Source organism: Propithecus coquereli, unplaced genomic scaffold, assembly GCF_000956105.1.
Source record: "Propithecus coquereli isolate 6110/MARCELLA unplaced genomic scaffold, Pcoq_1.0 Scaffold46, whole genome shotgun sequence".
Taxonomy (NCBI): domain Eukaryota; kingdom Metazoa; phylum Chordata; class Mammalia; order Primates; family Indriidae; genus Propithecus; species Propithecus coquereli.
The window spans coordinates 4,210,529-4,222,720 of NW_012150396.1; the positions used below are offsets into that span (position 1 = coordinate 4,210,529).

At 48.9% G+C, this 12,192-nt stretch overlaps 1 protein-coding gene across 1 annotated transcript; it reads left to right on the forward strand.

The window, feature by feature from the left end:
- The first annotated feature begins 1,337 nt into the window (after positions 1 to 1,337).
- CASP6 (caspase 6, apoptosis-related cysteine peptidase) lies at positions 1,338 to 11,866 on the forward strand. The gene is made up of 7 exons (XM_012655133.1): positions 1,338 to 1,377; positions 5,703 to 5,745; positions 6,288 to 6,434; positions 6,847 to 6,923; positions 8,222 to 8,397; positions 10,548 to 10,707; positions 11,306 to 11,866. Exons 1-7 carry the CDS (start codon positions 1,338 to 1,340, stop codon positions 11,542 to 11,544), a joined length of 882 nt encoding a protein of 293 aa, XP_012510587.1. The 3' UTR covers positions 11,545 to 11,866.
- Positions 11,867 to 12,192: the final 326 nt, after the last annotated feature.

The following is a 12,192-nucleotide window of genomic DNA, read 5'->3' on the forward strand; positions in this document are numbered from 1 at the left end:
TCTTGGCTTTGAACATCCCTTCCTTACTAAGCGTAATCATTTCTAGCTTTTATTCCAAGTGAGAGATGTGCGGATTTTTCCTTCACTTTAACCCTTAGAGGCTGTCGTGGAGTTACTAATAGGCCGAATTTCAGTATTGTTGTTAGGGAACAGGGAGGCTGGAGGAGAGGGAGAGACCGGGAAACGGAAAGGTCAGAACACAGCACTGATCAATTAAGTTCTCTGTCCTATACAGGCACAGGCCATGGTGCCCCCAAACGATTGCAGTAGACATCGACGAAGCTCACTGACCACCGGTCACCATAACAGATGTAATGATGAAAAAGTTTCAACTGTCACAGGAGTTACTAAAATGTGGCACAGACACACAAAGTGAGCACATGCTCTTGGAAAAACGGCACTGATAGGCTTGCCCGAGGCAGGGCTGCCCCAAACCTTCAATTTGTGAAAGAGATAGCACGTGTTAAGCGCAGTGAAACGAGTCATGCCTGTGCTGTTACAGCTCTACCTGGTTCTTTGCCCGCTGCTCACGAGGCAGGCGGCACACCGGGATCAGGGGCTACAGCAGGGACCCAGTTTAACGTCGCAGGCGCCATGTGAGGAGATGGGGAAGTTCTCAAACCTGTCTCCCCAGGGATTTGGGAGAAAGGGTTTTTAAAGATAGTCTGGTGGGCACGGCGCTGGGCAATTGGGTCTGCTCACAGGCTGGGTTCGGAACCATAGGGGTGTAGAAATTATTGTGCTGAGGCAGTTCCTGGGTCTGGGCCACTGGTCTGGGCGGGTCAGCTGCTCCCCGGAGTGCGGGGCCTGGAAGACATCTCCAACACTAGCCCTTGCTAGGTTTCGCGAGGCTGATGTCGTCCCTGGGAGCAATGAAGGAAGCTCAGGCTCTTTACGAGCATCCTCCGGGAGACCCCCGAGCAGGGAGCAACTGCAGGAAGGCAGGCGAGGGCGCCACGCTGCTTACGCCCGTGTTTCCCTAGCAGCGCTCCCACCTGGGGCTCTTGCTCATTTACAAAGCGCAGCTTCAGGAGCTCCAGGTAATCAGGAAAAGCAAGTGTTCTGGCTGCAGGGACCGAGCGAGTCGGAGCGCACGGCAGGTGATCTCCGGCTGCCTACAGCTAGGCGACCTGCCTGTCCCCCCGGTGGCAACGGGCATTTCCCGAGGGCCGGCGGGCGTCTGCGGCGGCGGAGGCGGAGACCGCGTCTCTCTCCCCTCCCCGGCGCTCGGGCCGGAGGGGCGGGGCCGGGCGGGGCGTCCCCTGCGGGAGCGGGCGGTGCAGCCCGGGGCGGGGATTCAGGAAGCGGCGTGCGGGCGTCCGGCCCGGCTGGCGGCGATGAGCTCGGCGCGGGCGCTGCGCGGGGCTCGCCGTGCAGGTAGTGGGGACGCGCGGGGGCCGCGGGCTTCTCGAGCGTTTGCGGGGCTCGCAGGGACGCGCTCAGGTCCAGCGGGGGCAGCCTCGCTCTTCGGTGCAGGGGACACCCCGGGACCTGGCCGCCGGGTGCTTGCGGCCCCGTGTGGCCGGGCGGGGCGCTGCGCCTTTGTCCCCGGGCCGCGGGCCCTTCCCGGCGTCCGGGCCGTTTACACTCGCGGAGGCGGCCCGGCCGGTCCTGGCGCCCCCTCCCCGGTCACATGCAAAGCTGGGCCTTGGGGGTCGCTCTCGTTTGCTAACTTCTAGGGGAGAAGTAAAACGAAGCGGCCGTTCCGAGTAACCATGAAAGCGTCACCAGCCCGCGGGTGCCCGGCCGAGTTGAGCCGAGGCCGGCGGGTTGGCCCCGGTATCGCGCCCGCGTCCCGGAACCTGCCGCTTCCTGTCGGTGCGAGTTCAAGTCGCAGTAACTTTTTTCTACGAAACAATGAACTGCGAAACGCGCCCTTTAGAACGCTCTCCTGTTGCTTAGCATTGCGTTACTGGTCAAGTTTGCAAACTTCGAGCCTGGCCAGGGTAGGAAAGCAGTTTGGAACGGGAGCAGTCGGGTGCAGAGCGCCTTGCTCCCGGGGTGTGTGTTCCCCGCCGTGCAAAGGAAGCCTCGCTGCAGGGGCGGGTTGCAGGACGCCGTGGTCGGGCCGGAGTGGCTTGTGGTGGACGGGGGTGCAGGGCCCTGCGGGAACCCCCAGCTCTGGAACAAGGGGTTGGGGTGGCAGCCCAGGGTGGCCGCTAGTCGCGCCTCCCTCCTTCCTTTTCCTGCGGTTCCTTTCCTGGTCTTCTCCCTTCCTTTTCTTTCTCCTTCCCACCCGCCTCCAGTGTATGATCCAGGCCGGACGGACTGGCGTTACTCAGTATAGGGTTTTTAAGCAAATTGCTGATAGAGAGCATAGGTAGATTTGTACAGGTCCTGCGGAGAATGCAGACGATGGCAGTAGAATGAGCCAAGACATCTGGGGAAATGAACACGTAGTATGGGAAGGTGGCAGGCCTGTCTCTGGCCGGAGGAGACTTTGGAGGAGACTTTGGAATCTGCGGGCGGACCCGGCTTTCAGTCTCAACCCCTGGCCCGGGGCAAGACCAGCCCACTCTCTCTCTCCGCTCCTGGGCTGTGGGGCTGCACAGGTGAGATAAGGTATCTAAAGGGCCAGGCCGTAAACAAATGGCAGCTGGTAGCATTATCTGGCGGGATTATGAAATTAGGGTAAGTGATTTGTTTTGTAAAAATTAAACTGATTTAAGGAACAGGAGGCGGCAGTCACATTATGGTGGAAAAGAGAAGTGAAAGGTCAATCAGATTGAATAAAGGACACATTTTTGATAATGTTCTATAGGGTATTTCCTTCACTAAGATTTATTTTCTCTGTGTCAACAAAGCCATTTGTGATTTTAGCCAGATTATGTTTTTGTATTCATGCAGTTTAGTGACACTTGTTAAGTGCACCCTTCTAGAAAGTTCTCCTGCTTGGCACATGCAACTCAAGGTGGCCGTGACAGTAGCCGTGATGTATTATTTTCTCTGAATCTGTGGGTAAAGTTTATCAATTCCAGAACAGTATTGGAACTTAGGTCCTGACATCTGTGCCCAAGGCTCTTTGTTCTGATTCAGCTTCTGCTAGAAAGGCAACAGAACCTGGTCATTCATTGGTACTGCAGGATGCAGGGCGAAGGTCAGAGTTGGCTGGGCTCAGACCCAGAGTTTCCACAGCCCAGTTTCTTTCTACATCCATAGCATTAATATTAACAAGAACAACAACAAAAATCTTTAAAAAGAATCCCTCACTAATATTGCCAAATCTGTTAGCTTTGAAATTTTTTTCTTTTAGGCACAGGGTCTTGCTATGCCGCCCAGGCTGGAGTGTAGTGGCTACTCACAGGCACGATCACAATGCACTGTGGCCTCGAACTCCCGGGCTGAAGCGATCCTCCTGCCTCAGCCTCCCAAGTAGCCAGGACTACAGGTGCACACCACTGCGCACAGCCTGCATGTAATTTTAAACAAAATTTCTTGAGCAGCTACTTGATACTAGCTAGCCATTCCTAAATCTGTAGGTCTTGACAGTGCTGAGGGCAATGTTTGAGACAACCCAAACTCACATCTTAAATGACATTGTCTAAGCAGAGTTGTAAAGCTCCCTCACTGAGAATATGAGAAATGAGAGCTTCAAGGACAATCAAGAATACACCTCCAGCAAGAGCAAGACCCCGTCTCTACTAAAACTAGAAAGAAATTAATTGGACAACTAAAAATATATAGAAAAAATTAGCCGGGCATGGTGGCGCATGCCTGTAGTCCCAGCTACTCGGGAGGCTGAGGCAGGAGGATTGCTTGAGCCCAGGAGTTTGAGGTTGCTGTGAGCTAGGCTGACACCACGGCACTCTAGCCCAGGCAAGAAAAAAAAAAAAAAAAAAGAATACACCTCCAGTGTTTTTAGCCTCGGGGACTTGAGTGAGTTTGGTGACCAGCCATTTGGCACAGCTTCCGTCAGATAGGCCGCGAGCCGCTGCAGCTCAGCAGTCGGTGCAGCCCGAAAGCGGCAGGAGGTGAGCTGCTGGGTCTGCTGCCACCCTCCACCGAGGAAGAGCCTGGGAGCCTTCCATGCTGCGCAGGATTCTTGGAGGACGCTCGGCGTTCTGGCATACACATTTAATTTGCTTGGTTTGAAGTAATTCTGTTTCTTTAAATAATCGGTTAAAGATAAGGAGGTGACGTCATCAAAAGGAGGCAGATCCTGGACAGGGTTTGAAAATGGAAGGCGTGGACTCCCTGTGCTGTCTGTGCGGGGCAGCGCTGGGTAGGACGCACCTGGTTACTGTGCTCACCTGGGGGTCGGACTACAGAGCCGTCTCCCCTGGGCTGCAGTAGGGAGGACCGGTTAGAGAGGCTGGTTTGGCTCTCAAACTTCAGTGCAAACATCACCCTGTCAAAAATACAGGTTGCCACTCCTTCCTCCAAGACCCTGACTGTCTCAGGATCCAGGAATCTGCATTTTAACACCCACACCAGAAATTCTGATGCACAGGGTTAAGGTGACTTAGGTCCTATGGGACAGGGAGATGCCTTAGTGGGGTCTTGGTTGGGTCTGACGGTTGGGTACATTCCAGGAGGAACAGGCTAATGCGACTGGCCAAGGGGGTCTTGAACTGAACCCCCCACCTCACCCTCACTCCCACTCCCAGGGTGTGTTTTCGTCAGGGAGAAGTGAGGTTGGAACAATCAGGTGATGGGGGACTGTACGGGGAGGGGAACACGACCCTCTCGGCTAGATGATGGGTTGGAGTCCCCAATTTAGGGTCATTCTTCTTCAACCCACGGGGGCATCTTGCTGCACTGTCAATATCTCTGTTTATTCATTATTTTCCCTCTCCCCTCTAAGCTGTTGAGTTTATCAGGTGAAAACAGATCCATGAGCGGAAGCGTCCTGGTTGTGGAAGACGCTAGGCGTGTTGCACCGTCCAGTATAGAACCCGCAGGCCCCGAGTGGCTACTTTCTACGTTAACTGAAAACAAGGACATTGAGCTCAGCTGCACTAGCTGCACATCGAGTGCTCAGTAGACACGTGGCCGGGGCGACGGGATGGACGGTGCAGAACAGAACGATTCCATCATCACGGGAAGTTCTGCTGCACAGCACTGCTCCGGGGCGTGGCGAGGGAGTCAGTGAGAGGCCGTCTGGGGAGGAGGGAAGTCTGATCACGAGGGGAGCAGAGGGTGATAAATGCAGGTGTGTCGTTCAGGAGATCATGCTCTGAGCCTTTGCCTTCCCTTGCTCCACCCAAACTTCTCTTCCGGGTCGCGGGGTAACCCCGCACTCGGCACCGGCTGTATTGCAGCTCTCCGGTGGGACGTGGGACTCTAGTCCTTCTCTGTTTCAGAAAATATTTGCAAAAGCAGTTTCCTCATTACCATTTTCTTGTTTCATTCAAGCTCTGTGATCACAGAACGATGCTACTGTAAGTGTATTTTGCGCTGAATGCATTTGTGTACCATTTTCTCCATTTCTGTTTATGAGATTATTTATTATTTTGCAGGTGAGAGTTGGGGGTGAGACAGCATCGAGCTTTAATTTACAGCTCATGTGTTTATTATTAATAGCAAGCAGTTTCCGTTCACTTCCCCTTATCCCATCTCTTTGAATACCTCGGCTGTTAAACTCACCAAGATAGGTGTGTCTCAGAGTTTGGGAGTCAGGAGGAGGGTGGGAGTTTCTGCTGGGTTTTACTACTGTTAAGTCAAAAAATAAATTAACAAAAGTCAACTTTTTTTTTTAATAGGTGGGGAGCAAAACATGACAGAAACAGATGCCTTCTATAAAAGGTAAAAATGTGCTCTTTTCTAAAAAAAAAGGTTTCTTCCTTGGGTGGTCATGGTCAGGCTGTGAAAATCAAAGCAAGAATGGGACCTGGGAGCTCGAAAGTAGAACTGCACAGGCCAAGGGTTAGCATTTGGGGACTGGTTTGTAGCTAGGTCGGTTCCTGCCTCTGTGTCAGGACCTGGAGCCACGGTCCGGATGATCGGTAGGGTCGATAATCGGCATGTTGAGCCTAGAGCCGGAGCTTGGCCCTGGGCCAGGCTGTTGTGCCCAGCTGCCGGATCCCGGGCCGCGGGGGAAGGACATCCAGGCCGAGGGTCGGGGTAGGGTGCTCAGGATGGCGCGTGGCCGCTGTTCAGATCAGTTGGCACAGAACTATTTCAGGACTTTTCTTTCCTGAGCATGGCCTTTCCCGGCGCACAGCAGAGGAGTCCCAGCCTGGCCGGGGAGGGGAAGGAGACCTCTGTCCACACTTTGCCCTGGGGCTTGGAGGAGCTTAGTGTTTAATATGACTTGAAGTGATTGTTTCTGAACTTTTCATTAACAGTGACATGTTTGATCCGGCCGAAGAGTACAAAATGGACCACAGGAGGAGAGGCATTGCTTTAATCTTCAATCACGAGAGGTTCTTTTGGCACTTAACGCTGCCGGAACGGCGGGGCACCAGCGCAGACAGAGACAACCTCACCCGCAGGTAGTTTTATTTACATGCCAAGATGAGACACTCAAGTGCTAACAATTATTTGTCACTGCTGAGATGACAGATCTGAGTACCTGAGGATGGGCCTGGCTTGGACCTGGCGTCCCTTAAGAACTTGCCCGGGTTCTCTTCCTTGCTCTGTTGTGTTCAGCGTTAACAGGCTGTGCGCGGTCTCTGACACACTTGCCTCGCACAGGGCAACATGCCAGACTGAATCGGCTCCCACGAGTAAATCCTCTCCCACCAGTGGGTGAAGCAAGGGAAAACCAGCGTTGTCATACTTAATTTTTTTTCCTCCTAAAGAAAATTTGTATGTCATAAAAATGTGTATAGATTCCTCAAAAGTCAGGGTATTTGACAACTTTGAAAAGCTGATAAGCTAACATTCCATTTACTATGTCACCAGGTTTTCAGACCTAGGATTTGAGGTGAGATGCTTTAATGATCTCAAAGCAGAAGAACTGCTGCTCAGAATTCATGAGGGTAGGTGGTTTTGCTGTTGTATAGTTCTTCCGCCTCTGATGGGATTCAGTCCTTTATCCTAGCTGTGAAAACAGCGTGGGATATAGGTTTTGGTTGGGCCTCTGTTTGTCTCACCCACCAGATTTGGAGACCCTTGCTAAGGTATCATGCCTCCAGGGTTTATGTTTAGCATTCCACTAGCTACAGTCTGTTACTCTAGAACCGAATGAAATGACCTGTTCATTTGGGGGCAGAAGGCTAAGATGCAAATGCTACAGGTGCCGGCAGTCGATAGGCCTGTTTTGTAATCGACTCTTCATACCCCATTTTCTCACTGGCTTCAAGACAGTGTTGATTCACTTTTACTATCTCCTTTAATTTGGACACCACCACTGTGCAGCAGGTATTCTAATTATAATACAACTTACAGTCATCACTGCATGCCATGGGTTTTCAAATCACTTGCCAATTAACTATTGTGATATTTGGATAATTATTCTAAACTTCGGAGCTCTTCCTTAAGCCATACGTCATTTTAACTGGCCGTTTACCAGATTTTCTACTTTAATCAAGCTTTGGAGGACATCAGTCTAATGTCTTCATAGTCTTTTGGAAGCTCCAAGTGCTGTAGACATAGACATACAGTGAGGGTGTCGCCTTCGTTGGAGGTGCAGCGAGGTGTGGGGGGTTGCTGAGTAGCAGTGTCTAGGTCTTTGCAGTCTGCTCTTAAGAAGGTCTCTGAATTCAAAGAAACTCTTATTGCCACAGTAGCTTGGATTTTATTTTCATTTTATTTTTTTGAGATGGGGTCTCGCTGTCACCCGGGCTGGAGTGCAGTGGTATGATCACAGCTCGCTGCAACCTTGAACTCCTGGACTCAAGCCATCCTCGTGGCTCAGCCTCCCATGTAGCCAGGACTACAGGTGTGCACCACCACACCTGGCTAATGTTTCTTATTTTTTCTAGAGACAGAGTCTTGCCATATTGCGAACTCCTGGCCTCCCAAAGTGCTAGGATTATAGGCATGAGCCACCACGCCTGGCCATAATTTGGGTTTTAAAGGAGGTTCCCCATCATAATTCCTTTGTTTTCTGCATCATTCAGTGTTTAAGAAAAGGAAATGAAATTTAATCAAACTGACTTTTCAATTTAATAAGTTTAGATTTTTAAAAGTCAGATACAGTATGATCTGATTAAAGATTAAATTATTTCATTACAGATATTTTACATTAAAGAACAAATTTTCTTCTTCCCCCAATCCTACGAATATAACAAGCATCTTATTTTCATTTCTATGTGGTCTTTTGGGGACTTTATAGTGTCAACTTCTAGCCACGTGGACGCCGACTGCTTTCTGTGTGTCTTCCTGAGCCACGGCGAAGGCAATCACATTTACGCCTACGACGCCAAAATTGAAATCCAGACATTAACTGGCTTGTTCAAAGGAGACAAGTGTCAGAGCCTGGTTGGAAAGCCCAAGATATTTATCATTCAGGTAAGACTGATTACATTATCATCTTACTTACAAAGTCCTTGGTTCTATACATGTGATGCTAAAGGTCTAAAAGCCAATTTCGAAAGTAACTAGAAAGGTACTTCTTGAATCCTGGCCAATAGAGTTGCACATTGAGCTATTAGTGATCGTTCTTTCTTGACGCTCAGTATCTTTATTACATAAAAACAGTGTTTGGATTGACATTTTAAGTGACTCACAAAATAACCAGTGTGCTACTCCCTGGCCGAGCTGGGTACCACAGGAGACAGCCGGATCAGACTGAGTTTGCTTTGGGAGCCGGAGGGAAGGCTGTGGGGACAGACTTCCAGCCCTGCCTGCCTCGGCCCTCAGGTTTCCCCCCTGCCAGCCCTGGCACGGAGAGGGTGGCCCGAAGAAAGAAGTTAAGGATGAGGGCCTGGCTTCCGGGTTGGAGGGCTGCACTGTGCCTGTGGGACACTAGAACCTAAGACAGGTGGCCTGGGCCGGAGAAATGCACGGGGAGTAGTGGAAGCCAGGGGAGCAGATGCGTTTATCCACGTCGGCTATAGCCTGAAAAACGAGTGTAAAACAAAACGGAGGGACCCCAGTGAGGAATGGGCTGAGGAGGAAAGATAGAGGGACAGGAGAAAAACTGGAAAAAAATAGTGAAAATAGTGACATGATTGTTCATGAAAAAGGGAGTGGCCAACACTGTCAAACAGGAAAGAATTGGAAATAGCTAATGAGCTGCCGTGGGAGGACAGCCACAGTGGAGGGAAGTGTTTTGCCAAATTATCTTTCTGTGCCTCGGATAGGGAAGTGTTTTGCCAAATTATCTTTCTGTGCCTCGGATTCTTTATCTGTGACGCGAGGGTAACAGCACCTGCCTCGGGGCCGAGGACAAAGCCACCTGGCCTAACAAACGAAACCACTTAGTGCCTGGCACGTGGCGAGAGCCCTCCTAAAGCCGCCTCTTCCAACTGCAGTTGGCCAGGCAGGTGCTGGCATCGAGTTACAGGTGTGTGTGTTGTATTTAGGAAAGACAGTGGGAAATGAGTTCTGAAAATAAGCCTGATAATACTGAGATTAAAATCTCCCTGTAAAAATGGGACATTAGGGATCCTCATTTATTTGATAACTTTGAAATCACTCAGGACTTTCTTTTGATGCTTCTAATTCTGTGATTAACCACTCAGAACTGATGCACTCGCAATGCCACGGCAGTATCTTGCTAGGCCACCGCATTAGTTTCTAGGGCTGCCACAGGCTGGGAGCTTAAACAGCAGAAATTCATTGTCTCGGTTCTGGAGGCTGGAAGTCTGAGACCAAGATGTCGGCAGGGTTGGTTTCTTCTGAGGTCGCTCCTGGGCTTATCGATGGCCGTCTGGTCCCTGTGCCTTCCTGTGGTCTCTCCTTCTGTTCGTGTCCGTGTCTTAATCTCTTCTTACAAGGACACCAGTCATACTGGGTTAGGGCCCGCTCCTGCCACCTCCTTCCATCTTAATCAGCTCTTTACAGGCCCTGTCTCCAAATACCGTCACATTGGAGGTACTGGGGCTAGAACTTCTGCATATGAATTTTGGGGGGACATAATTCAGCTTATAAACAGTCACTCGAGAGTATAATTGAATGTTAGCCTCTGAGTCAGAATCGGGGTAAGTATTTGAGACTTCACAGTGGGAGCAAGAGGAGGAAGGCATGGTAATGGGTGTCTGTTCTTAGGCCAGGTCATTTTGACTTAACAATGCACAGCAGCAGCCCGGCAACCGTCTGGAAATACAGAACCCGCTTAAATAGAAACACGTAGGTAAATATTATAGCTTTTAAAAGAGAAGGTGATTCTTGGTGCTATGAGTGTGGTTAATCCTTAAGAAATTTTAAACCACAAGCTTTTTCTTTCTCTGCATTATACCTTTCAACCAACATAATTTGGCATGTAGTTGGGAATGACAGTTTTTTAACATCAACTAAAAGAAAACGTAAGTAGGGAAACAACTTTGTCGGCTCTGGTCCCCACCACACCTGAATGTATTGCTTTTGAAACGCTTATGATGTGGCTTGTGTTGCCGTTGATACTGACGACGTACTGATGTACACGTCGCTGTACACAGTGAGCACCGGGAAGAAAACAGTGAGCAGATGAGGTGGTTTTTTTCCTCCCTGTTTTGCAGGCATGCCGGGGAAACCAGCATGACGTGCCCGTCCTTCCTTTGGATGAAGTGGATCATCAAACTGACAAGCTGGACACCAACGTAACGGAGGTGGACGCGGCCTCAGTTTACACGCTGCCTGCCGGAGCGGACTTCCTCATGTGTTACTCTGTCGCCGAAGGTGTGTTGGTGTTTGATACGAACCCGTAATTGGCTCTCTTGGCTAAGGTCCTGTAAGTTTCGCCTTTGATGAGTTCGGTCGGGTCTTTCTGTTGGGACGTGGCGATTCGATCCTGAGGCTCAGAGGCTCGGAAAGGATTTCTTTCATCACATGGTGCAGAGATAAATGAAAGTGTAAAATACCCTGCAGAGAATCACTCCTGAGTGCCGCACGGGATAAAGCGATCAGTCTAGTTATAGTAAATGTTAGCAGCCTGATGGTGGTAGTGCTATCGTGGTAATATTCATGGAAAGCTTTGTTGAAAAATATTTTGGTAATAGTTATTCTTTGCATGGTAAATAATTTTGTTTTACTTTCTAATAATCTTGTGTCTCTCAAAATCATTGACTACCATCTTGATAATTCTATATGATTTCCTACATTTCATAAAAAATTCCCAACATAAAAATTTTAAAGCCACATCATGGACACATCTTAGTCTTTTCTGGTGATTTTTGGGAGCTCACACTTCTGTAACTATGGATTATTAAGGTGTTTTTTAGTCACAGTAATTGAAAGCCAGAAAACTAGAGTAACGTTTTCTTCCCCACTGTTTTAGGCTATTATTCTCACCGGGAAACGGTGATGGGTTCGTGGTACATCCAAGATCTGTGTGAGATGTTGGCGAAATACGGCTCCTCCTTGGAGTTCACAGAGCTGCTCACGCTGGTGAACAGGAAAGTGTCGCGGCGCCGAGTGGACTTCTGCAAGGACCCAAGCGCAATTGGAAAGAAGCAGGTTCCCTGCTTTGCCTCGATGCTAACTAAAAAGCTGCATTTCTTTCCAAAATCTAAGTAAGAGGCTATTTTTATCTTAAAATCTACATTCGAAATATCTTTTTCCCTTTTTTATATAAATAAGGATCACTAGGTTGAAGCACATGGTACAGCAATTTAAAATATTTTTAGGCTTAATGCCCAGCAGAGAATTGCCTTCTTTTCCACTTAATAGTTCATGTTGGACATGGTGAAAGGGTTGCCTTTTTTCCCACTCAATAGTTCATGTTGGACATGGTGAAAGGGTTTGATATGTAGAAACATAATCCTCAGAAAATTACTAAAAAAATCAAATATTACAAAAGCTTGTAGATTTTTATAGTAAACTGCAAGGTTATACAAAATGTCTGGCTGATTTAACTTGTATTTTATTACTTTTTTATAAAAGTTTATTGTATAATGGGGTTTTTAAACTTTTTTTTTAAGGCTGGCCAATATGTTTTTAAAGGTTTTTGAAACCCAACAATTAGGTCGTTATCCTTTAATAAAATACTTGAAATTCATGTTTTATTAAATTTTTCTAATTTACATTCTTACTTGTGTAATATTAAAACAGTAATTCTTAGCTACTATTGGCTAAACACCTGCAAAATCTAATTCTCTGCCAGCATCTTCCATGTTAAGTTCCTACACTATCCAATAGTCATCAGACCCATCCACAAATTGTCAC